The sequence below is a fragment of the Agrilus planipennis genome, unplaced genomic scaffold (genome assembly GCF_000699045.2).
Source record: "Agrilus planipennis isolate EAB-ADULT unplaced genomic scaffold, Apla_2.0 scaffold220, whole genome shotgun sequence".
Taxonomy (NCBI): domain Eukaryota; kingdom Metazoa; phylum Arthropoda; class Insecta; order Coleoptera; family Buprestidae; genus Agrilus; species Agrilus planipennis.
Genome location: NW_020439189.1, coordinates 165,123 through 192,845, shown reverse-complemented (window position 1 = coordinate 192,845; position 27,723 = coordinate 165,123). Strand labels below are relative to the sequence as shown.

Below are 27,723 nucleotides of genomic sequence, written 5' to 3'. Positions count from 1 at the left end.
GTACGGAACCCTAAGTATCCCTAGTTTTAAAAAGAATGTATTTTTGTAATGGTCTTCAGCCTATTTCCTCTCTTGAGTTATTTAACGGTACCTATCACGTTTTGGAATAAAATCGAAACAAATTTTAGCGTTTCCAACTTAATTTCCTTCTTTTTATGTTGCTTTAATTTGCATAGTAAAATGATCTTTTTTCCACCCACCCACGTAGTTTATTAGTATGCAGATGGCCTTCGAGATTATTTTCCAAACGTTGTTGTATCGATCATAAATGATGATGAAAAAATGCAAATTTTCAAATATGAAAATTACTTAAGATCGTTTATCATTTGCCACGTCAATAAAATTTAATAAGAAATCCTTACCGGCGCGTCTTGGTTAACTATCGAATTCATTTTCCTGGATCCATTTCTACATTCTCATGCTTGAAATTCTGTAATACGNCTGGCAGTTTCGACAGAATACAGACCACTTCGAATTATTTTAAACATCAATGATATATGTGACGGATAGACAGACAGGCAGGCGAAGAGGCATTCTTTTTTTGAAGTATGAATCTTTAAAATCACTCAAGAGCGAGTCGGGTTCGCACGATCCATATAACAATTTCAAAAACTAACTGCAAAAGCAATGAGCAATGGTTTGCCTATTAGCACTAACTCAATAGGTAGCAACCGTGGTAACATAAACATTTTAATTTTATAAACCTAAATAAACGGTGCTTTTTCACACGTTTTGAACTGTATCATTTATCATCAATTCACCAAAATTTTTGAAAAGAGTATTTCTGGAATCCTTAAAAGTAGCCCTTCTAATCGATATCCGTTTCGATTTACAAGTAAAACTATTAACCCTCCTCACCCCATTTAAAATATTTAAAAACAATAATATTCTTTGACTGCTTTAAATTTTTACGTCTATGAAGCACCTAGTAAAAATAAGAAGTTAAAAATGTTCAGAAGAATTGTAAAAAGAAATTGGAATAAAACGTACTATAGTTACAATCGTATTTATTAAAATATACTTAGAAATTATAACTTACTTGTTAATTATACAAAAACTTAAAAAATAAAAATAGATTAAGATTAATAAATACTTTTGTGTCAATTACTAGATTACGTATCTAAACTTAACTTTGTGCGATTGTATTAATACATAAAGGTAACAGTTTATTTTATGGGTGAAATGCATATAACAATCACCAGAACGATGACTAGACCAACGACACCAGTCATATATACTGCTAATAAGCCTTTTCTTGAACTTGCATACTAAAAAAGGAAAATGTATTAATTATAAACCTGATTATAAACCAAAAAACGGGCAGATAGATACGCGAGTGATTTTCTGTATTTTTTCATAATTTTAGGTTCAGTAGTTTCGGAGATAAGAGGGGGAAAGATCAATTTTCATCTATTTTCTTAAATAACCTTAAAACTATTTATTTTGAAATAATAAAAAATATATAATTAAGCCCCTTACGACAAGCCCATTCATTTGATATGTCACATGATAGATAGTCTCCAAAAGTTTTTTTTTTTTTTAATTTCCTATTGGCCCCCCAAAAATAACCCCCATGTTCAAAATTAATTTATTTACGTTATGCGTCCGTGTTTGGGTCACAGAAATTCATATGTGTACTAAATTTCAACTTAATCGGTCCAGTAGGTTCGGATCAAATTGACTGACAGACACAAGGGTTCCGTTATTCATTCGGACGTACGGAACCCTAAGTATCCCTAGTTTTAAAAAGAATGTATTTTTGTAATGGTCTTCAGCCTATTTCCTCTCTTGAGTTATTTAACGGTACCTATCACGTTTTGGAATAAAATCGAAACAAATTTTAGCGTTTCCAACTTAATTTCCTTCTTTTTATGTTGCTTTAATTTGCATAGTAAAATGATCTTTTTTCCACCCACCCACGTAGTTTATTAGTATGCAGATGGCCTTCGAGATTATTTTCCAAACGTTGTTGTATCGATCATAAATGATGATGAAAAAATGCAAATTTTCAAATATGAAAATTACTTAAGATCGTTTATCATTTGCCGCGTCAATAAAATTTAATAAGAAATCCTTACCGGCGCGTCTTGGTTAACTATCGAATTCATTTTCCTGGATCCATTTATTTCCTTCATACTAAACACGTTCACATTTGTTTCCTGTTCAGCTTTATCGGAAACACATTGCATTATCTGCGGAACAAAATCAAGAAAAATTAAGTTTATTTTTAATCTACATATCGAAGACGTGATGTAGCAGTATTAGCATCTAATAAAGAAGGAGTTAGAGATAGCTTTATATAAAATGGAAGCGGTACTATCAAAACGGTATTGTATGAAAATAAATAAAGGTAAAACAAAAATATTGGTGTGCAAGTGAAGAAGAAGTAAGGAAAGAGGGAATATAAAGATAGGAGACGAAAAATTAGAAGTGGCTGATTATCGGTATCTAGAAAGTCAAATAACTCAGGATGGAATGAGCAATAGAACTATAAAATAAATAATAACACAGAGTCGCCTTCGACAAAGAAAAAGTCACTGTATGCTCTCAAACAGTTAATTTAGAAATTTAAAAAAGATTGTTAAAGGGGTATGTCTGGAGCACAGTGCTGTATGGATGCGAAACTTGGAAAATGAATATGGCGGAAAGGAAAAGGTTAGAAGCGTTAGAAATGAGGAGATATTAGAAAGAGTAAGAGAATAGAAGGAGTTATGGAAGTCAATAAGAAATAGGCGAGGTAGGTTGGTAGGATATCTTAGCAGGTTAAGGTAAAAGGACTATTTAGAGATATGTTAGAATCAGTAACAGGAGTTAAGAGGAGTAGAGGTAAACTTAAATTAACAAATAGTTAAGGATGTAGGATGCTCTAGCTTTAGGGAAATGCGAAGATTGACTAAGGATAGGAAAGAGTGTAAGTGCGTGTCCAACTAGTCTTAGGACTGACAATCTTATGATGATAATAGTGTATTGTTTGTTCATTTGTAAGTAAGTATGTAAGTAATATATAACTATGGTGTCTAAAGTAACTTTAAATTAACTTACCGATAAAATTAAATGCATTGCAACATGAAATACAACATACGCCACCATTATCCAATCAAACCAGGTGGGTAACTCTGCTTTGGTTAAACTATTGGCAAAGAAAATTGTAATAACTGAAAACAAAAATTATTTCGTAACACTATTGGGTATTGTTATAAAACCATATATGTATTAGCGTTCAACATCGATTTAAAACTTCAATTGTACTACCAAGGTGGTGTTTAAGTATAGTAAAATTTAACAACTTTGAAACACAGTTAAAGACACTTGGTGGAAATAATAACATTTTCAATTTTTATCATCAAAAAGACGGACCTCCAAATGCAAAAAGAGCTCCTTCTTGAACAGGTATGTACTTATAAATTTAGAAAGTATGACTCTGTATTTGTTCTTACTTGCTAAAATATGGGCTGCATTTCCCCCTCCCCAATGAAGCCAATTGAATATAGGTCTCTTGGCAGTTCCAGGGTGTGGTCTGAAATAAGCCCCGATAGGTTGAACAAAACACAAGATTGTCACAAAAATTCCCAAAATCGCATGCGGATTTGATTCTGTTGACCAAGCCTTAAGTTCAATGAAGATTAAAATGAACGCCACAACTGTCAAGGCCCATGTGATAACCATTAAATTTCGATGCCACTGTAATAAAAAAGGAAGTAAGGACAAGGTTTTCCTGATAACCTGTTAAGTGAACAAAACAACGAAAACAAAAGCGGAACAAATCGGGCAGTTATCAATAAGCAATTGTTTCTCGTTTTGCAACAAATTTTCTGTACCTTATCAACAGGGCCGAACTGGTCCGGGAAACAGGGGTGCAAATGCACCCCGAGCCAAATACCTCCCGGGCTAAATGACTCAAAAAATGTGAAAAAAAGAGAAATTAAAAAAAAACTTTCAAGTTTTCAAGTGATGTAATAAAAAATATTCGAATAACATTTATATTGAAATTTGTATATGAACCTCTCTTTTCATTTAATTATTATCTCCTCAAAAATATATTATATACTCGAAAAAGTATTAAGATTTTTATCCTTAATTTTTAAATATAATTTATAAAATTTTCAAAAAAAGAAAAATTTTAAAACAAGAGCNGACTCAAAAAATGTGAAAAAAAAGAGAAATTAAAAAAAACTTAATAAAATTTTAAAACAAGAGCAAAGACCGAGCCAAAGGCAAACGCAAATTTCTTAAATTTATTTAAAAACGAATGCTGTTAAAATTTGTGCACTTTCCCTTCTAAACCAGGCCATTTGGTTACATCGCACCCCGGGCCAAAATCTTCAGTCCGGCTCTGCTTATCAAACAGATTAACACTAATTTTACGATAAATTAGTGAAAAGGTCGTCATTTTAACAAATCTCCAATCAATAGCAATATATATATAACATTCAACTCGAGTTGAAATAGATAAAAATAAGTTAAATAGTCAATAAATCGACGAACTTACAGAGAACCAAATATCTTTGCCCCAAAGTGTCCTCCCGACCCATGTTTTTCTGTAGTACCGGGCTAGAATGGTCCCTATCGACACCGCTCCAATCCAAGCTATTACCATAAAGACACCGTGGAGTCTGTACAGTAATTTTGAAGCACCAACTATTTCGGATACTTCAGCTAAATATATAGGTGTAGAACTAGGTTCTGCTGTCAAGTCGTGAAATCCAACAGAGTTATCTGTAAACGCAAAAATTGATTCCAGAGTCCAGAACAAGCAGTAGGTACGTTTTGATCGGAAATTGAAACTACACAGCAGATTTAACTTAAAAATTTACGTAATAAAGGAATATAAACAAACTTAAAAACCACAAACTGTAACAGGCATATTATTTGGTTTTTGCAAGTTTGGGTAATTTCGTATGAAAGGGGAAAAAAGCATTTTGAGAAATTTGAGAATTTTCTCAAAATGCTTTTTTCCTAATTTTCTGGACAGTGGTCCCATTCAGGATAGTACAAATAAAAAAATTTTGGCTCTATAATTTCTTCTCCCAAAATTGAGCAAGCATTTTGCGTTAGATTTTTTTTGTTTTTTGAGTATTAATTTTTTAAGCTACATTCGTATATACTTTTACTAAACTTTAGCTAGAATATTAAATTTAATGTAAACAAAGAACTTACCTCGTACTCCAGTTCCTGCTGCTACCAGCAAGTTATATTGGTTATTAACAAGATCGTATTTAACACCATCAACAATTGTCACAGCATTTCGCTGAACTTGACAATGTATTGTATCGTTTAGTTTGTCTCCTCTAAGCAACTGTATACCTTCTTTAGGCTGAAAATTAAATTTTTTTATATACATTTTCAAAACGAGCAAGAGAGCAGAGGGCGCTACGGAAGTTGATAAGAAAAAGGAGAAATAGGACGGTAGGACCTTTTCTCAGACATTTAGTGCATTCGGTGGACGAAGACAAATGATTGTAAGATTGCACAACCAAGCTTTTAGTAGTAATTGGTCTGGAACAACATCGTTAACAGGAATTGGAGGTCGCGCAATGCTTCCAAAGAGAGGAATTTTAATGGCGGACCCATAACTAAACAATTGGCCGAAAAATTACCTTTTTTGGTCATATTTCTGTAAATAACTCGAGATCGAAGACTCCTAGAAGAAAATTCCTCTCGAAAACATTGCACAACCCCCAACTGTTGTTAATGATGTTGTTCCAGGAGAGTTACCTTTAAACTGTTGGTTATTCTGACTGCGCTAATGAAGAATTAGTTAGAGACATATTAGAAGCAGAAATAGAAGCTAAGAGGGGCATAAGTAGATTATAATATAATAGTCAGATGTAAATTGTTCCAATTTTCGAAATGTGTGAACATTGGGTCAAAATAGAAAGAAGTGGAGGTACGTGTCTAACTAGTCTTTGGATTGAAGACATATACGAACCCAGAATCGCATCATTTGGTTAAATGGATAATTTCAAACAAGTCAAATCAAAAAAAAATCAAAATAAAGTTTTACGCCTAATAAAACTTTCATTTAGTAAATGTACTATGGTTTTTCTTTAATTCTGACTTATATGTTCCGTCCAATAGATAAAAACCGTTTTCATTTTTATGTTAAAACTACCATTATGTTTCTAATGTTATTATTATTAAAATTGGGCAGTTTTTAGTTTTTTCTTGTGTCCCTTAAGGCAAACATTTCACTTCTCAACTTTAAAGCAAGAAGTAATGGTTGTACTGAAAAATGTGCTCCTGGGCTTCTATAACGAAAATTCATTCTCTTTAATGAAAAGAACTTGCTCGGTTTCTATGACATCGTTATAAAGAATTATTAGTAGTTTAGTAAGAAGTAAGAAGTACCAATTTAGGTACAATAGCAAATATCAAAACTATCTATATCTATAGATGATTTAAGTATGATAAGATAGTATTAGGATCAAGGATTAGTTGAAACTTTTAATTAAGTTAGATGTGGAATATTGCTTCTTACGTTATTTAATCTGATCACTCCAAGGTTGGGTCTGGACGTGGTCCTTGACATATACGCGCTTATTGAATTTCCTTCGTCAACGCATTCGATAACCGAATCGTTTCCCATTTTCGTGTCAGTTGATAGACCCACTCCAACCCATCGGGCCGAATTTCGCGCCTTCAAATCGAAAATGTATCGATCCCCTTTTACTGTCACCGTTACTGCAGCAACACAATCCTAGAGTTAAAAAAAACATAAAAAATATGTTGAATGAAAAACACTAACTTCAGGTATAAATTTGTGATGCATATAAACCAAGTGTTTTTTATTCATCATACCTGGTATTAAAAGGGAAATTTCATAAAGCGATCATTATTAATTTATTAATTATTTATACATTATTAATCAAATATTTTCAGTTTGTGAAAATAATAGATTAATAATAATAATCGGTTATTAAATGTAATAATCACTCAATGCTACTATTATTATACCAATCAAATTTGTCATGTGACAATATTAAAAACTAATTGTTAGTTTATAGATATTTCCCCAAATAATAATAAATAGAGTGGTCCACTCTGCCCGAGTATTTTGTTCTCGGTTTTATATGGGAATTTATTTGTTTCTATTTTATAAAAAATTAGAATTTTGCAAATCGGAAGCAATATTAAATTTTTTTCTTTAATTTTCATTTTTACCAATGTCTTCTTTTTCTTTATTAAACAAATACGTGTATGTGTCACTGGAAATGTATGAAATGTAGGAGTTGTATACATTTCCTAAGAATTGTATGAAATTCCGATATTGTACTAGGAAATGTATAAAACTAATGCTTTCTGTGAATAAAATGATTAAAACAGGTTAGTAAACTGAGAATCAGAGTTATCTATGAATACAATAAATCGCTTGATCGCCTCCCTTCGCTCCGCTATCCCCAAGAATGTAATACATTTCCGATTGCTGTTTAGGAAATGTATAGATATCCTAGGAAATGTGTCTAATATAATTTATTTCACACATTTCCGAGTGATTTTAGGAATTATCGGGTTGTTCGGAAAGTCATTTCGTTTTTTTTGTGGAAATGAAAGACAGTTTTCGTATAATAAACAAATACTTTATTAAATTATATATTGACCGTTCTGGTCCAACACCTTTTGTCATCTTTCTGGTAGTAGCATAATTCCACGCTCATAAAATTTTTGGTCTTTGCTGGCAAAAAACTGATCGAGGAGGTTTTTGACCTCCTCATTTGAGGTGAAGGTTTTACCGTCTAAAAAATTTTGGAGTGACCGGAACAAATAATAATCCGATGGTGCCAGGTCTGGAGAATATGGTGGGTGTAGCATTGTATCCCATTCAAGCTGTAAAAGCTTTTGGCGAGTGACCAAACTTGTGTGAGGTCTCGCGTTGTCTTGGTGAAACACTACACCTTTCCTGTTGATTAGTTCTGACCTTTTCTGTTGAAGTGCATCATTCAGTTTGTCCAGCTGATGACAGTAGACTTCCGAATTAATCGTTGTGTTATCCGGTAAAAGCTCAAAAAAAACGATTCCTTTAAAATCCCACCAAACAGACAGCATCACCTTTTTTTGGTGAATATCGGCTTTGGAAATGGTTTGAGCCGGTTCATCTTTTTTGCTCCATGACCTCTTGCGTTTGACGTTGTTGTATACAACCCATTTTTCGTCCCCAGTGATGATGCGCTTCAAAAACGGATCATTTTCGTGACGTTTGAGAAGCGAATCGCAGACGTCAATGCGGCGACACAGATTTCTCTCTGTGAGAACATGGGGAACCCATACATCGAGCTTCGAGGATAATCCCAGGCCTTTCAAGTGGTCATAAACTGTTGAATTTGATAAATTTAACCTCAATCCGATCTCACGTGTTGTTATTCGCCGGTTCACATCAACTAATGCCTTTATCGCGTCTTTATCAGCTTCAACCGGCCTTCCCGAACGTGGTGCATCTTCGACATCAAAATTGCCGGATCGAAATTTAGCGAACCAGTTCTGGCACTGGCGTACTGTCAACACACCTTCTCCATACACATCAGTCAATTTCTTTCTGGCTTGAACAGCATTTTTACCCTTTCTGTAGTAAAACAGTAAGATATGTCGAAAATGCTGCTTATCGTTCTCCATATTTAAAAGGGCACCAACCAAAAACTACTGCGTAGAATTAATTGGAATTTTTTACACACAAGCCTTGCTATATGAGCTCTCAAAGCATATAAAAATTATACGGCTTAAATGTGAAGTTGGGTGCAAAAGAATACAATTAAATCCTCTGTCGGGAAAAAACGAAATGACTTTCCGAACAGCCCTATAAATACATTTCCTAGGAATTGTATACAAAGAGAAACTACACACATTTCCGTTAACATATGCACATTGTACAGTGAAAATTTGCTACCAGTAATTATTGTTATTTTGATTTCTACGCTCTGCAAAAAGTGTGTCTGACATGTGCTAATTCGAAAACTACAATTGTCAACATTAATAACAGTTAAAGCAGAACGACCGAAACTCGTTTGTCTGCTATTTGATGAACTTAATTGCGAATAAAACATGTTCCGCGTTCACGCCGGCGGTCTTCTGTTATTAGGTACCGGGAACTGGTAGAGCAATTAGTAGTAGCACTGCCACTGCAAATTATTGTGCCATTCTAATAAATAATTTGGTACATACGTAATATGCACGTATGTTTGTCATTAGGCACATATGCTTCTCAAAATCATTCTGTCATCATATCTTAGAAACCACCGCAAAATATCGAATTACATATATGAAATGGAAAAATTATTTTATTTATAAAGTAAAAATTGAATAATATTCGAATTGTTTCAATAGTTTTGTTTTCAATCTCTCTGCAAACCCAGTCTCACTGTAGTTGGTCCACCAGCTGTGGGCTTATAATTAAAAACCTTAAAAAACATTCAATGCTTGATTTTGGATTTACGTATGCTGTTAAACCGCACTGTGTTATCCTGACATGGGAACAATGAAAATTTACTCCGAGAAGATTCCTTTTTTTATATTTAGTGTTAAAATCTAATAAAGCAAACTGAAAATTTGAAATACTAAAAATGTTTTGTTCCAAGAAAAGAATATATTAAAGTTGTTTCAAATAGTTTAACTCATAAATCCACCAGAAGTAATAATCTTTCGTTTAGTCTTGCGTATTTAGTCTTGATCTAGCATATTCGGTCTTGGTTTTAGTCTTAGTCTTATTCGTTGAGTTTTGATCTTAGTCTTCCTAATATAAAGACAGTATTGGTCTTGAATTTTCGCAAAACGAACACCAAGCTAATTTTGTTCATCCCTAGTAGAAGGAGACTTACTTTCCTTCCTAAAAAACAAAAGCAGTTACCATACCTGAGTGGCTATGCATCCTAACGGTGCCCCGAAGCAATTTTTCATCTCTGTACAGCCATCATAAAATGGATCTTTAACTTCTTCGTCTTTTCGGAAAATAATCGACGGTGGAAAGCGAGGCGACGTAACTGGTATCTGTTTCTCTGNGCATAAATCCTTGGAAAGGTACCTCTATCGGTGATTTAATTGTAACGATGATGTCATTCTGTCTACGAAGGGTTGTTACGATGAATAGGGCTGTACCAGTTTGGGGTGGGATGCCGCCTCCGTGATTCGGAAGCATTGTTTCGCATACCTTCGTAGGTGCTCCTTGAGGAAGACATTTAACCGAACCCCATAAAAATAAAAATATCACGAATATCATTTTCTGAAACAAAAAAGAAATTGATAAGTAATAAATATTGAGTGAATAAACCGATGAATTTTAGCAAAATTTGTCTCATTTTTGATACAAGTGGAATAAGTTCTCGTGTGAGATTGTTTCGTTTTTGATAGTATACATATATACATATATCTTTTCATTTTCCTTATTCTCTACTGTTTCTGTTAACCAGTGTTTTAAAAATTAAATTATTTATTAGACAATAAGAATATAAAAATTGCTGAAAAATTTTCAAATCATCATTAAAAAAATAAGCCTGGCCAAGCCCAATGTAATTTCTTTAATTGTTATAACCTAACAACTATCCTAAGGTATCAGTATCATTTGCTTTTTGTTTAAATTTTAAATGACATCACGTCTAGATAATTATAGAATAGACTGCAATATATTTATACAAGTAACTTATCAAAAACTGCATTTTAACTGTACAATTTATGTAGTTAGAGTCCTAAAATCAATTAAAGTTTAAATTAAACACATAGAACCTATTGAAAGTAGAATTCCGAAAGTTGTGCCAAGTTTGTTAATGTGGTAAATCACAAATAGAATCAATCAGGTACGTGCCAATCGCACCTCTAAACCACACAGTTTCATCCCCTTTTTTTTTTAACGTTCATTTTGCAAATATAAAATAGTACGAAATTGTTTTTAATGGACTGATAAATTGCTTTGTAAAAACTTATTACGTACTCCTTCCCGATCTTCTTTTCTTTGTAAATAAAATTTGGTTTAATTTGGTATTAAACGACTGCAAATAAATAAACAATTTCAAATCCAGTTGTTTGTAAACACAATACATTAAATGCTAATTAAAGAAAATACCACCTTTGTCTATGTGCACTATTATACCAATTAACCTTGAGTAATAAATGTGCATTGCGGTAGAATTTTTGGATTACATCTAATTGTCAAATATTTATCTTCAATGTTAAATTTTCTTCAAACTTCATATCATTAGCATACGATTAATTAATTAATTGAAATATTTAGATAAAGTTTCTGTAATTCTTTCCAGAGGCAATGCTTTACAGTTTTCTGATGGTTTGTTTTCAAAGACTATACACTTCTTACTTATAGAGTAAGCAAAGAGACAAGAAATATTGTTTACTAATAATTAATATTCAATTCAATCAACATGCTAAAGTTGAAATGCAACTAAATATAGATGATAATATTATTTTGTTTTTAACATTGAATTATAATTTGATAGTAAATATCCCTGAATTAATGAATCAACTCCTTCGTTGGAATTGTTACGTACATTATGAAATTCGAAGGAGTCACTAAAGTGTGACAAACAGAAGATAATTTTCTTAGAATTGTGTTGCTCGAATTATTAAATCCTAGTATCTAATTTTCACGCACTAAACTATAGCAAATTTAGTCTTGTATGTAAAACACGCTAGTACAGAGATTTCCACACTTGTTTACAGTATCCACTACTAGCGTTCACCGGTTAGTCATTGTGTATAAATTGCGATTTTATATAAAAATTAAAACCAGCAAATAAACAGTCAACGTAGAAAATATAATACTTAAATAAATATTATGTACATATTTACCTACAACAAAATTTCAGTGTGGTCAACTTCGAGTATTTTTTTCATAGTGACCAATAAAATACTACACCTAGCATTAAAGTTATTATCTTTAGATGGTGATATGTGTACTACCACTTACTTGTTTTATTTATATGCGTAGAACTGTAAAAATATATTATTAAAAGCTGGTATTAATTACCAACTTGTTTTGTATATTGACAATTTTGATTTCTTTGGTTAAAAGTGTTTGAAGGATATTACTTTTAGTTGTTTTTCTCTGTTCGATCTATTTGCAATTCCTACATTTCAATTAATAAATCAACTGTACACTTTAGATCTATCATCTGTAAGAGAATTAGGTTTTTAATCGTTCTAATCTATTTTTGTATCTCATCCCTACATTGTTTTAAACTCGCATTTATCCGCGCCTTTCTTTCTTGTATAGCTACTATCATGTTTCGTTTATAGTCGTTCCGGACTTTCCCTATCTTGAATATGTGGCTAACTATCTTAGGCATACGATTCGTGGCCTCTTGGCCTACCGAATTTCTAACAATAACGCAATTTGTTTATATTTACTGATACAAAATTTTCATTCACTTATTTTATTCTATTTCAGAACTGCGTACTAGAATTTAAGCAAAAATTTTGCTAGAATCTTGCTTAAGTTTTGCTAAATCTGCAAAATAAACCAACATTCCAAGACCAATAGTATTCAAAATATTATAACAGACTTCTTTTTTGCATTAAATTAGTTTATCTCAGTATCGTATTGTAGCGAGCACGAGTGTGTTTGTGTGCGATCGGGCACACGTGTCCGTGAACGGCTTATCGATTCGCCGACCAGCCGCGGGAGCCTTTCTTCATGTGCGCCGTATTTGTAAATATGTGTGTCGTACCTGCGTTCTGGGAAAGCAGTTAAACAGTTCAAAGAAATAAATAAACTATCCGGATGTTTCCAGAAGGTTCCCGAAAGTAAACAAAAGAGTATTTAAAGGAAGCGACGATCGTCGAGAGGAAGTAGAAATAAATTGACTGTTGCAGAAGTGAATCCAGAAATAAATTGATAGTGATAGCAGTGAAATAAATAGCGCAGTTAATAGTGATATATCAACAGTAGTGTAAATAAATAGAATACTTCGTAATCTAAGTTTAGTAATAATTTAATAGTGTTTTTAAGTTCTTTAATAATTAGTGTAAATAAATAGTTTTTGTCGTTATCAGTCTTAGAAGGTAATTTGGTAAACCCACGAACATTACAATACCAAATTCAAATAAGAAACATAGGTCGAACGCTATGAAATGATTCCTCTACAATAGATGAGTGATTTTAAACTGTTTAATTTACAATATAATGTAGGCACTTTCACTTACCTATAATTTATAAGTAGTTTTAATGCTGGTATTATACGATAATGTAAATGAAACAATAAAATAATACGCATTTGGCTGTCAAATGTAGGTAGTAGGCGATAATAATTATTTCCTCAATAGCTATTGAAGTAACGCGCGATGTTTCATTGTGAAGGTAACACAATTGATAACTTAATAAATGAACATAATTCATTAGGTTAACCAGTGGAAGCATGTACTTTCCTATTGTTTGAAAAAAAACATCTGTAAGTTTAAGTTTGTCAGGGGTTTCAGTTTGATTAAAAACCGAATTTGTCAACAACATAATATCTTATTATATTTATGTGTAGGTTGGAACATACAATAGCTTTTTAAACTACTAAAGGTCATAAAACATTCTGGCATGCTACTAAATTTTATTTTTTATCTTTCAAAAGGAAGTGGGGGATTTCGAAGGTTACTTTAGGTAAATAATGCGCTTTCTATTTAAGTCTGATTTTCAAGAACCAACTAAAAATAGATTGGACGGTTGAGTCCGAAAGTAAAATTTTCAGAGATAGATATCTAAGCATAATTTGGTAGATGGAAAAAGAAAAAAAGATCAGAGATACTAGATGATACATTTGTATGTATTATGTATATCAAGATTAATCTGTAAAATCCAGCCTTTTATAATATGTCTAAGGATGCTAAACAACTGAGAAAGCACGCCAGTGAAGTAAACTTTGCTCAATACTTTGGGTGNTTTGTAGGTAGCTATAATATTGGTTAAACATAAAATTAGATATTACGTCCTTGTTCTACATGATTTACTGTCTGCACATTCGAAGATTAATAAGAAATAGAATTAATACGTGATTGGGTTATGAAATTACAAACGTACATACAGATACATACCTATTACTTAATAAAAACGATTTGATGACGGCAATGTCTTATAAACTTTTCGTTCAAACCTCCCTCCGCCCTTTGTCAAAGTTAAAAGCGAAAATTTGTTAAATTTTAGGAAAACAATTCCTAGAAGGTGCGGGCACTGTATCTAAAAATCAAGTTTATTTGACAATCCCGGTTTTCCAGGTAAATATTTAATTTTTTCCCCGAACCAGTAAAATTCAAAATAAATTTCAGTGAACGGTTAAAGCCCTCTCAAAGTGTTTATGAATTTGAATGAAACTGCTTTCGAAGTAATTGGTACAGTCTTTGAGCTTGAAAATGTAATAATTGATACTTTTATATTAAGGGCTTTGAACTTTTGGTGAAGACTTACCCAGCTTTAGAGTCTTTTAGGAAACACAAAAATTTAACCTTATGTATACTAAACAAAGCAATCCAAAAATCATCAAACGATAAAATTTTCTTAGAATAACCCTTTTAAGTTTTACCGATGTTGAATAAACATCCAGTAAAAGCTTTTGACAGTTGTTCTTCAATATTTTCCTTGAAAAGGTCACGTCAACGTTTTAGAGTCAATGTAAATGATCTTGTAACATTATTATGCTATTTTCCCTATTTATCTCAAAACTTTCTTTTAGGTGTTTAGTCCTATTTTTCAGTAAATTAAGTATAATATTAAAGATATTTTAAATCTAGTGTAAATAAATAGTTTTTGTCGTTATCAGTCTTAGAAGTTAATTTTGTTAAACCCACGAATATTACAGTATTAATAATAAAAAAATTCAATAGAGACGAAACGAAAATGTTTCTTACTTGAAAATAACAGTTCCCTCAAAGTTATCGGGGGCAAACCAATGTGTGTCAATTGCTGTTTTGGAGTCAGTATTGCTATGGGTGAGGGAATCTGCGGTTCCATTACAATTGATGGTGTGAGCACCTGGAGTTATTGGCTCAAATTTTCCTAGAAGTTTTCCCGTGGTACCTCTAGCTTGAAGCATAAATCCTTGGAAAGGTACCTCTATCGGTGATTTAATTGTAACGATGATGTCATTCTGTCTACGAAGGGTTGTTACGATGAATAGGGCTGTACCAGTTTGGGGTGGGATGCCGCCTCCGTGATTCGGAAGCATTGTTTCGCATACCTTCGTAGGTGCTCCTTGAGGAAGACATTTAACCGAACCCCATAAAAATAAAAATATCACGAATATCATTTTCTGAAACAAAAAAGAAATTGATAAGTAATAAATATTGAGTGAGTAAACCGATGAATTTTAGCAAAATTTGTCTCATTTTTGATACAAGTGGAATAAGTTCTCGTGTGAGATTGTTTCGTTTTTGATAGTGATTAGGTACTTATACATATATCTTTTCATTTTCCTTATTCTCTACTGTTTCTGTTAACCAGTGTTTTAAAAATTAAATTATTTATTAGACAATAAGAATATAAAAATTGCTGAAAAATTTTCAAATCATCATTAAAAAAATAAGCCTGGCCAAGCCCAATGTAATTTCTTTAATTGTTATAACCTAACAACTATCCTAAGGTATCAGTATCATTTGCTTTTTGTTTAAATTTTAAATGACATCACGTCTAGATAATTATAGAATAGACTGCAATATATTTATACAAGTAACTTATCAAAAACTGCATTTTAACTGTACAATTTATGTAGTTAGAGTCCTAAAATCAATTAAAGTTTAAATTAAACACATAGAACCTATTGAAAGTAGAATTCCGAAAGTTGTGCCAAGTTTGTTAATGTGGTAAATCACAAATAGAATCAATCAGGTACGTGCCAATCGCACCTCTAAACCACACAGTTTCATCCCCTTTTTTTTTTAACGTTCATTTTGCAAATATAAAATAGTACGAAATTGTTTTTAATGGACTGATAAATTGCTTTGTAAAAACTTATTACGTACTCCTTCCCGATCTTCTTTTCTTTGTAAATAAAATTTGGTTTAATTTGGTATTAAACGACTGCAAATAAATAAACAATTTCAAATCAAATTGTTTGTAAACACAATACATTAAATGCTAATTAAAGAAAATACCACCTTTGTCTATGTGCACTCTCTTGAATGCAAATGCTTTTACATATACATACGTACATAAGCACCCGGAGGTAATTTACCGCTAAAGTGCGGCAAAAAGACTGCAAATACTTCTTGAAATTCTAATACCTACGGTGACCTCGCGCAGCGCAGTTTTTCCAGCGGTTACCTTGAGTTATGTTGGTATGAGTCAGCATATCGAAGGAAATCCACTCCTGAACACAACATCACAAATAAAACCCAATGACTCGTTTAATTAACGTTATAATTTTTATTTGTTACATTTCATTAGCAACGAATCAGAACGAACGCTTTTCGGTGGCCCTGTTTACGATTATTTTGTGTCTGTACGAAGCATTATGATCACATCATGTTAGAGCTAGCTCAAAATCTCATGACCCCCTCACTTGCTAGTGAGCGGACCTTATCGTATTCATTCATTGTAGTATGTTTCTCGCTATACAAGCTCCGGATAAAGAGGGATGGCCAATATTTTTAAGCAATAGAAATGTGAAAACTAATGGACGGCTGAAGTCTTGTTATCGCGGAGACTAAGGTCAAAATCCATGGGATTCTGAACTGCTATACAACTGTTTTTTTAAGCAGTAGAAATGTAGAAATGTAGAAACCAATGAGCGGACGAAGTCTTGTTACCGCGTAGCCTAAGGTCAAAATCCATAGAATTCTGAACTACCTCTACATGCGTTTTAATTGTAGAACCATTTTTGTAGGTAGCTATAATATTGGTTAAACATAAAATTAGATATTACGTCCTTGTTCCACATGATTTACTGTCTGCACATTCGAAAATTAATAAGAAATAGAATTAATACGTGATTGGGTTATGAAATTACAAACGTACATACAGATACATACCTATTACTTAATAAAAACGATTTGATGACGGCAATGTCTTATAAACTTTTCGTTCAAACCTCCCTCCGCCCTTTGTCAAAGTTAAAAGCGAAAATTTGTTAAATTTTAGGAAAACAATTCCTAGAAGGTGCGGGCACTGTATCTAAAAATCAAGTTTATTTGACAATCCCGGTTTTCCAGGTAAATATTTATTTTTTTCCCCGAACTTGTAAAATTCAAAATAAATCTCAGTGAACGGTTAAAGCCCTCTCAAAGTGTTTATGAATTTGAATGAAACTGCTTTCGAAGTAATTGGTACAGTCTTTGAGCTTGAAAATGTAATAATTGATACTTTTATATTAAGGGCTTTGAACTTTTGGTGAAGACTTACCCAGCTTTAGTCTTTTAGGAAACACAAAAATTTAACCTTATGTATACTAAACAAAGCAATCCAAAAATCATCAAACGATAAAATTTTCTTAGAATAACCCTTTTAAGTTTTACCGATGTTGAATAAACATCCAGTAAAAGCTTTTGACAGTTGTTCTTCAATATTTTCCTTGAAAAGGTCACGTCAACGTTTTAGAGTCAATGTAAATGATCTTGTAACATTATTTATGCTATTTTCCCTATTTATCTCAAAACTTTCTTTTAGGTGTTTAGTCCTATTTTTCAGTAAATTAAGTATAATATTAAAGATATTTTAAATCTGAGATTACACTTGCATATACTTAAATATATATGACATTTAGTGCTATCTTCATATGCTTGATACTAATCGTCATCATCTTCATCATAAGGTTGTCAATCCTAAGACTGGTTGAACACGCACCTCCACTCTTTCCTGTCGTTAGATAATCTTCGCATTTCCCTTAAACTAGAACATCCCACATCTTTAACTATTTGTGAACAGTAATCTAATCTACATTTACTTCTACTCCTTGAGATTCATGTTTCTACTTCTAAAATGTCTCTAATTAGCTCTTCATGTCTGAGAAGGTGTCCTACCAACCTATCTCGCGTATTTGTTATCAACTTCCATAACGCCTCCTTCTAACCTTTTCTATTCCGCCGTGTACACCGTCCATGTTTCACACCCGTGTAACGCCGTGCTCCAGACATACATCTTTAACAATCCTTTTCGAATCTCTAAATTAACAGATCGCGAACATAGAAGTGACTTCTTTATGTTAAAAGCGACACGACCTTGCTCTCTGCTGCTCTTTGAATCCTGAATTATCTGACTCCCTAGATACCGAAAATCAGTCACTTTTTCTAATTTTTCATTTCCTAGCTTTATACTCACTTTTATCATACTTTCTTCCCTTCCATACCAATATTCTTGTTTTACTGTTATTTATTTTCAATACTGTTTTATCAATACCGCTTCCATTTTATCTAAACATACTAAACGTTTACCCTTGTGTATCTACCCCTAAAGTCTTAAGAGGTGTTTATCGCATCTACCATTAGTCGACAGATTTCCGATTATACTATTTTTGAAATTTATTATGAACACCCCATGTAATGGCTTGTCAGATCACAATCAATCTCTGTACCATCACTTACTCATTCCCGTGTTCACGCTTTCCTTGAAATGTTCACGCTAGTGAATTCAGGATATGCTAGATAATTACTTCAAAAGGTTTTTTGTCAGTCTGTGACAATCTAACAACGTACTTACAATAGACAAAACTTTTAATAGCGGATATCGATTCCATTTTCCGGAGGTGGAAGTTTTACGATAAATACCTACCATCGTAGTTTGTAGACGTCTGCCATTTTTAAAACTTTTAATTGATATAAAATCGCGAGAAACATTTAATTAGATCTCTTCCTTCTCTAATTACAATTAGAGTCAAAAATCGATATATGTATGTAGGTTATGGCATTTCAGAGTTTGTGTAAATCTCTCACATTTTTAAACTTTATAACTTCAAAAGTACGTTGAACTTATTTTACCTATTATATATACATTATACACCCTAGTGACTGCCTACGTTTCGTAATTGAATTCATATCCTAAATTCATTAATAATTTATCGTGTTCAGCTTCGTTACCCAACGTATTACATCAGTAACTGTAAATTTTTGTAACGAAATACTTTTAACAGGTTACCATGATTTATTCTTTTACTAGTTTAGCTGTTCTGTTGCATCTTCTATATGAAGTAGGTTTTGAATTTTTATTTCAAGAAAATAACAGGGAAAACAGTTCTCAAAAAAGTTACTATTTAGTGTAGAAAGCATGTTTTCGTGTTTAACTAATAAATGTCTGTCGTCCTGTCTACTACAGTCGTTTCTCTCAAAAACTGCAGATGATATTACGTTCCACGTGATACATATTATGTTCGGTATCATTATAAGCTTAATTTTTTACAGGTACATGTAAAAATTTGAATAACAAAAATCGCTTGAAGATGATAATAGTGTATAAAACAGTATTCTTGATATATGAATTCTACGAATCTAAGAAATACAGTGTTCTGCATTCTTTATGCACTTTTATTATTTTTCATACTGAATCTATGTTCTTCAATCCGGTTGTTTAAAGCAAGGCTTGTCTACCCAACATAAAAAGAATCGCAAACTTTTACAATTTACATAGTTGGTATACTCTATTGTTCGGAAGTATGTCAGTTTTTCTTTCTTATTCTTTACTGCAAGTTAAAATAAAAGTTCGCTATATATCAACACCTACGTCAGAGATAACGTCGATACATTCTAACACGTAACTCTGTTTCATAGCATTTAGTATTTTCCAAAATTTTACATCTTATCAGAAGGTCGACGCTCAGGCTAATAAGTATAAAAAATTTTACGGCAAAACGATTTAACTGAACGTATAGAATAACATAAAACAGGTTTTACCAAATTATTACTACAGATGGCGTTCATTAACGTGTTTGTAGTAATTCTTAAACAAATTAAATTTTTATTTGTTCAATTTCTGTTGCTCTTGGCGCTAATTTAATACTATCCACTGTTCTTCCAAAAACGTATAGTTTTGGGTGTGGAAGTAGATACTCAAATAAGTATGTAGGAATTTCCAGCTGCATCAACTGCGACCAGAACGTAGCAATTGGAAGTAGAAAGTTGTAATTGTGGGTTTTTCAAGCGCGCTACTTACGATAGTTAGGTGCCTACTGTCGTAGAATCCAATTAAACATTATTTAAAAGAAATATCATACATTCACTGCGTATTTATTAAATTCAAATGGATAATGCCTAGTTCCCTCCCATATACCTGTTTTTAATTCATCATCATCATAAGGTCATCAGTCCTAAGACTGGTTGGACAGTTACCTCCACTCTTTCCTATCCTGAGCTAAACTTCGCAATTTCCTAAAACTAGAACAGCCCACATCCTTAACTATTTACGAACAATAATCTTATCTAGGTCTACCTCTACCCCTCCTAACTCCTGTTTCTGCCTCTAATATGTCTCTGACTAGACCTTCATGCCTGAGAAGGTGTCCTACCAACCTATCTCGCCTATTTTCTATTGACTTCCATAGAGTCCTCTGTTCTCCTATTCTTTCTAATACCTCTTCATTTCTAACCTTTTCTACCCACGATATCCTCAACATCCGCCTATAACACCACATTTCGAACGCTTAGGGTTAAAATTTTCAGTATGTCGAATTCCCTCCTAATTATGCATCAATTGCCTCCCAACGGCTAAAACTAATAAAGTTTTTCTAGATGACTACACCAAAAAGCTATACGCACACGAATTTTCAAACATTGAATTTGTTAAGGTAGTGGGAAACCATTTTAAAATTATATTCATAACTGATATGTGTTTTCTTTCTGAAATTATTTTATCTTTAATTTACTGAAGTACTGAAGTGCACTATAAATATATATTTATTTTCGATAAATAAAATCGGTAAGTAGTCGTTAACTAAATTATCGGAGCTGATATGAACGGGAGGGAACTCGGCTAGTACCCGGGAGAGAATTCGACTATCTATATTTTAACCAAAACTACCTGCGGGAGGGAATTCGGCATCACCGATTCAAATGCACAGATGTACGGGTTGTCTCTATTGTGGAATTGAATTCTTAATTATTATAAATCAACCTTTAAATAACAAGAATACATTGTGGAATAATGTTTTTACGTTCTCAAGAATTTCTTTTACAGCAATAATGGGTATTTAGTCGTTCAATGAAGCTATAATTACATTCAATTACGACAATACATAAGTATAAATAAGATAGATTTCCTTATTTGTAAGGATTTATTCTAATAGATACATATTATTTTTAACCTGAAACTATTATAGGTAAAACATTTCCGATTGTCTTTTAGATATGTTTTGTTTTAAAATTAATTAAAACTATAACAACAGGAAGGATATGCATGATAAGAACATCTAAGCATATGTAACAGTATTCTGGTAAGCTTGCGTCTTTAATTTTAAGTGGTATGGATGGAAAATCAGAACTATCACGCTATAGATCCCTACTCGAATGCGTATCCGACATGCACTTGAACAATTTTTATAATTAGAACAGTTTTACAGCTTATTAATGGCAGCCATAGACAAAATCAATCTTAATCGCAATATAAAACTGAAACTCCAAAACATTTCCTCTTAAAAAAGGAAATTTGTAACTGTAATACAAACAATACGTGGTCAAAATCATTCGTTAATAGTTGTTAATTAGGAAAAGTCAGAATGCTTCAACGCTGTATTTGGTTTAACTACCGTATCACTTCTTTTGATGTGATTATTAGCATAAAAATTCAAAATTAAAATCAGTGCAAAGAAGAAAATTGGGCATGCTGATTCTTTTTATTATTTTCGGTTTTCCATAGGGTTCTGCTTTTGCTTTTTAAACATTAGCGTGAATAATTATCACACTGTTTTTTCCGAGATGAGTGTTATCAATAAAATATATGATCTCATTCGCATGTTCTGCTACACGAATTCTGATAGATCTTCTGCATTGTCCTGTATTAATTTCATCACCAGACTCACAAAAATATCTAAAGAAATCAAAATGTCAAACTCGCCCTGCATTTCTGTCATTTTAACTACTCAGAGACATAGACTCGACGTCGACGAACACCGATAATCTCGCGCCTTAAGGATCATCATTCTAAGAAAAAGACGTGCAAGTCAATTGCATTTATCCAGTTATGGGATTCCCCAGCCAAAGGCCTCGTATCCAGGCCAGAGATCTATTTAAAAACGGTACGGAATTCCCAGATTCTTTTAGTTCTTCTTATGAACCCTAATACTGTAACATTTTGTTGAGTTCAATTTATTAGCACTTTCGCGACGCTCACCCTACGCTATCTAACTAATCATGTTGTTTTAATTTTATGCATTTTTAACGTATTTTAATTTATTTATTTTATTAAATATCTCGATTTATCGTTTTATGTTTGTATAGTAACTTGATACTTAATAAACTAAAACTAGAACATCCTACATCCCTAACTATCTGTGAACAATAAATAATCTAACCTCCATCTACCTCTACTCCTAAAAGCCAATGCTTTCCGCGTTCCTCTATTTCTTCTAAACCCAAATTGATCTTCCCCTAATAAGTACCGCGTCATAAACAAATCCGCTTATTGCATTTTTCATTATACAATATACGTATCTTTATACATGATTGGTTTCGCTGTAAGACACTGTTACCTACCTGGCAGCAGCAAAATGCGTCAATTAAACTTGAATAGAGTATGTTTGTGTAAAATGGCATTTTAGTGAAAGTAATGACAACTATGCCAAGGTGACGTGTAGATATAGAGTCAATTTAGCATGTAAAACACAAAGTTATTCAGGTTGTCTTGAATACACTAATAATTCGTTTTTAAAACACAAATAACATAATAGCAGGTATGAATGTGTTGCAATTTATTGTTCAATACCGTGACGATTAACAAAAATAAATTGTAAAATCGTGCGGAAGTCGAAACTTAATAAATAACTCATTGTTGTTTTATGCTATGCACTCGCAATGTGGGTATAATCTATCTATCAAGGAAATTTGCGAAAGGGTGCTAAATATTTGGCTTGAAACATATCCGTAATTCTTTCACTGTTACTAATGAACAGGTGAAAAGTGTTTTATTTACTAATAATCAACACCGACGTTTCGCTTTTGGTGGAAACCTTCCTCAGGGTAGATTATAAAGTCACTTGTATGATATGAGAAAGTTTTACACCAAAAACGATACGTCGGTGTTGATTACAGATAAATGAACCACTTTTCACCCTTTATATTGCTTGGTTACTCTTATCCATTTGAATTGATAATCTGTAACACCAACTGCGAATATTTTCATCATGTTATTTACTAAACGGTACCAGCCAAGGACTAATTTTGTTTAAAAATGCCCTTATTGACTTACTGTCCTTCCATTAAATGTCGATGAGAATTTTTACCACTTACTTACCTACACCAAAGATTTTTGAAAAAGGAAAGATGAATCTATTTTGAAAATTCTTACAACAAATTTTTGTGCAGGGATTGAAGTAATGTAGAAAAATTGCACATAAAAATTACTAAATTTTATGAATTTGGAAAGTCCAAACTAATAATGGTAAGCATTACATAAAAAGGTAATAAATACAATTTATTAATAACTATTAAAATGCAATCAAACAAATTGTAAAGAAATAAATGTCGAATTAGTTACGTTCAATTACTAGACGTGCCGGTAATTAATATTTTCATGATATTTTAATTGCTCCTATTTAATGTAAACACAATAATTACAACATTGCTGTTAAATTTGATTTTTTAGGTATTATTAAAAAATATTTCGTAACTCTGCATTATTTAAAGGTAGCAAGTAAGTTAATGTTCTGACAGAACTATCTACGGCGTGCTAATGAGATCGGAAGGGATCAAAAAATTTTATTCTACTGATTCTGTACCTAAGATTCTAATCCGAAATCACCACACAGTATAAAACAAAGTCGCTTTCCCGCTGTCTGTCCCTATGTATGCTTAAATCTTTAAAACTACGCAACGGATTTTGATACGGTTTTTTTAAAAGATAGAGTGATTCAAGAGGAAGGTTTATATGTATAATACATGCATAATATAGTAGGGAAACACTGATAATTTTACAGGTTTCTAATGCGATGTCGTAAATAAACACATTTGTTGCGCTTACAGTGCAAACGTTGGCTGAACCCTACGAGATAGATCAAAATAATGTACTACAATATTGTACATCTTAAAAGGGTCTACAAAAAAGTCCGGGATGGTATATGTCTATCTCTTAGGGATAACCCACAATAACCATTTTTATCCTTTACTTTTTATGAGAAATAATGACTTATTTACGAAGCGATTGTAGGCAATACAGCATTAATTCTTATCCAATTAAGTACCTTAAATACATTGTGCATTTAATGTAGATCAATGTGGTTCTTTACGGCATGTACTTTAAATGAATATTTTCGAAGATATTACAGATTTAAAATGCAGGGACATAGCAGTTGCGGGGGTACCGGCCGGGAGGCCGGTTTGTATTGTCTAATTCACCCGTGCGAAGCAGGGGCGGGTCACTAGTTCTATATAAACCTCTGAATGAACACAGTAAAGAAAATGTATGATATATATTACAACTTTTACCTACAATTTCATATTAGACTAATAAGTTTTAACATTTCGTACCCGTAATAGATATAATTCATGCTCTACTTTTCTTTTTATTAAAAATTTTCAGTTAACTTTTTCTTCGAATGAATACCAACATTAACAATTAAATAATTAACATAATTAATCGTTTCTTGTTATATGTAGGTCCAATTAATTTTAATGATCGATTACAATGCTAACTTTAGTCGTTTGTGTTGTCAGCGTTTGTTGTTGCGAAGTCCTTACAAACATGCTGAATAATAAGGTTACTAAAAATTCATTATCCTTTACCTAACTAGGGGTACGCGGTCATTTCCGCCGCGGGTTCAATAACATGTAAAGGCCTAATTTATTAGCAATAGGTATTTATTAAACCTTAAATACATTATTATAGTTTTTGTGTCTCGTATGTATGTGGCAGAGATCTTATTAAAATAATTCCTAAGTCCAAATACTGTATTAGTCCTTGAATCTCCAAGTCCTTTGAATTACAAATTAGAAAGGACGTAATATAAAGTAATTGGTTTAGCAAGCCCCGGTTCCATGATATTTGTTCCTCCAACAAAATATCCCCGGGCAAAATGTGCCCAAGACAAAAAAAACTTACACAAAATATTTCACTAACAAAATAAAGAACTGCAACAAATTAAGAGAAAATACGTAAATTTATTTAATAAAATATAACATAATATAAAAATAATTTATATTCTGTCTTAAGGATATTTTGACTGGGGATATTTTGTTAGGGATTTTTTTGAGATATTTGGTCGGGGAATCAAAACGCCTGATACCCAAATCCACAATTAATTGTTCATAGAAGGGATTGAATAGCATTGCTTCTAAGGCTTCTAAAATTTGAAAGGACTGGAAATGCATTTATATATATTGATAAAAATGCAACAGATATTCAAAACTGTTTATTATAAAATGCAGAATTTTGAAGAAAACGGATTTAGTAAATGAAAAAAAAAGAACAGTCGTGTTGATTACTCTGTTACGTTTACATAGAAATATGGCATTCATACTTCTATTAATAACATAAATTTAATTTTCGTTTTACATGTAAACAAAAACAGGTTGAAAACATAAGATGAAAATATTTGTTCAAAGTGGTATTTATGCGCTTGCATATATTTGAGCATTAAAAATATAATTCTTAGAAACCCGTCGAACATGACTAATGGGTAAATATTTTCGGTTTGATGATTTTGAATTTAAATCGATTAATTTGTAATGGAAACAAAATGGGGTATAATTTATAAGAAAATGTAGCCGTACTCATTAAGTCTTCTGAAGGTGAATTGACATAAGCAATTGTAAGTTTTTTATATGAATAATTGCCCTGTGTTAAATAATAAAGAAAAGAAAAGATTTGTCGATTAGTTTTAACTTTCTCAATCAAAATGTTAGAAGTTATACCTAATATACATTAAACTAATAATTCCAGGAGCTTTATATATCATTTAATGTTATTTTAATTAAACTAATTCTCAAATGAAGACAGAACTGTCGGTTAATTTGTAGCGTTTATTTCCCATGAGTCATCAAACACCATTAGAAGTTTTGCGGAAATCACACACACAGACACAAAGATAAGCATTCTCAAGAAAGGAAATGACTTTCAAATAGTTGTTGTCTGGGTAGGTATAACTTTAAACGGCACTTTCGAAAATGTTTTTTTTTAGATCATTTTTTAAAAAGGAACTTAACTTCAGTTGTTTTATGATACTAACTCTTAGAAGAAGAACAATATTTGCTGAAGAAATTCAGATCAAAATAACTACAGTTCATTCAAGTAACTACAATCTAATACAATAGCCGATTACTGTCTTTCTTGTCTCAATAACATACAAATGACCCAGGAACGTAGCCAACTTTTTTCTCATGTTCTTAAGTTTCGTATGACGTAAACCGCCTTGAATTCAGTAAAGATGACAATGTAAAAGAAGTATGTAACTATTTAAAATGACTTAACTGAAAACGCCTCGGATTCCGTAGTAATATTACTCATCTAGGCGAGAAAACCGAATGTTGATTCTCTCCCTTAGCGAGCGTGCAATTCTCCATCACCCCTCGTTCCGAAAGTGAAACTTTTTAGGGTAATTAATTTAGCAGTTATATCCATCGAATTAAAAATCGCAGAAATCTCGATTCAGACAATGAAGGACGGCTGGGTGTCTTTTGAATATTTCCCCTCATTCACGAAAACAAAAAAAAATACCCAATAGATGTTTTGGCATCGTTCTTAGAAACGCCGCATAATTTTGTATTGATAAAAGCGTCTTGAGTTATATGAATTATTAAATTTTACTTATGTATATCGAGTTAAAACGAATGATGTGGCTACTGTGAATAAAGAAAGTTAAATGTGACTAGATATTAAAAACAATAAGAAATAGGACATCTTTTCAGCAATGAAGGACTAGTAAGAGACATATTAGAAGCAGAAACAGGAGTTAAGAGGAATAGAGGTAGACCTAGATTAGATTACTGTTCATAAATAGTTAAGGATGTGGGATGTTTTGGATAAATTTAGGGGTTAGCTCAGGATAGGAAAAAGTGGAGGTGCACGACTGACAACCTTATGACGACCGGGTTAAATTAAAATTACCCTTTAGTCGAAACAAATATGTCACAATTGATAACAAACTCAGTGAAACTTCCATAAGTGTTACTTTTTCCATTTAACTTTGAAAACAAATTACCTACAATAGGGACATTTTGGAATATTTCCGAACGCTTGTTGACGTTATTTTTTATCTTTTTTAATTGAAACAGACGTACGAGAGAGAAAAAAAACAAGTATTTCATTACCGCTCACGATTTTACTTTCACCTCTCCATATTATTATAGCTACTGATTTCTCGTATAGTAAGAGACTGCTAACCTGTTTATAAACACTATCTGATGTTGCCATTCACAAAGTTGCCTTGCGTAGATATCACATAAGAAGTTCACAGTAGATACTTTTTTATCGAGTTTATTTAATAAAAAGATCGCCCGTCAACACTTTTTAATAAATTATTTGCTGTCAAAGTAAAAAAAAAGTACGAAACGTCTTTAAATCGATACGAGTTCATATATGCAAATGCACCACAATTCGACCCACTTCAGGTTACCGTCACCTAAACTTTCGACCGCGCGCCGACGATTTTGTTTGAACTGTTTGTAATGTGGTTTGTACTG

At 32.3% G+C, this 27,723-nt stretch overlaps 1 protein-coding gene across 1 annotated transcript; it reads right to left on the bottom strand.

Annotated features, from left to right (window-relative positions):
• Positions 1-1,054: 1,054 nt before the first annotated feature.
• On the bottom strand, positions 1,055-27,723 carry LOC108739185 (putative ferric-chelate reductase 1 homolog). The gene is made up of 11 exons (XM_025978085.1): positions 27,425-27,723; positions 14,824-15,224; positions 10,067-10,149; positions 9,841-9,983; positions 6,479-6,697; positions 5,158-5,314; positions 4,490-4,716; positions 3,438-3,681; positions 3,043-3,155; positions 2,079-2,192; positions 1,055-1,268 (listed from the first exon to the last, which is right to left on the bottom strand). The coding sequence occupies exons 1-11, from the start codon at positions 27,452-27,454 to the stop codon at positions 1,167-1,169; spliced, it is 1,833 nt and encodes a 610-aa protein (XP_025833870.1). The 5' UTR covers positions 27,455-27,723; the 3' UTR covers positions 1,055-1,166.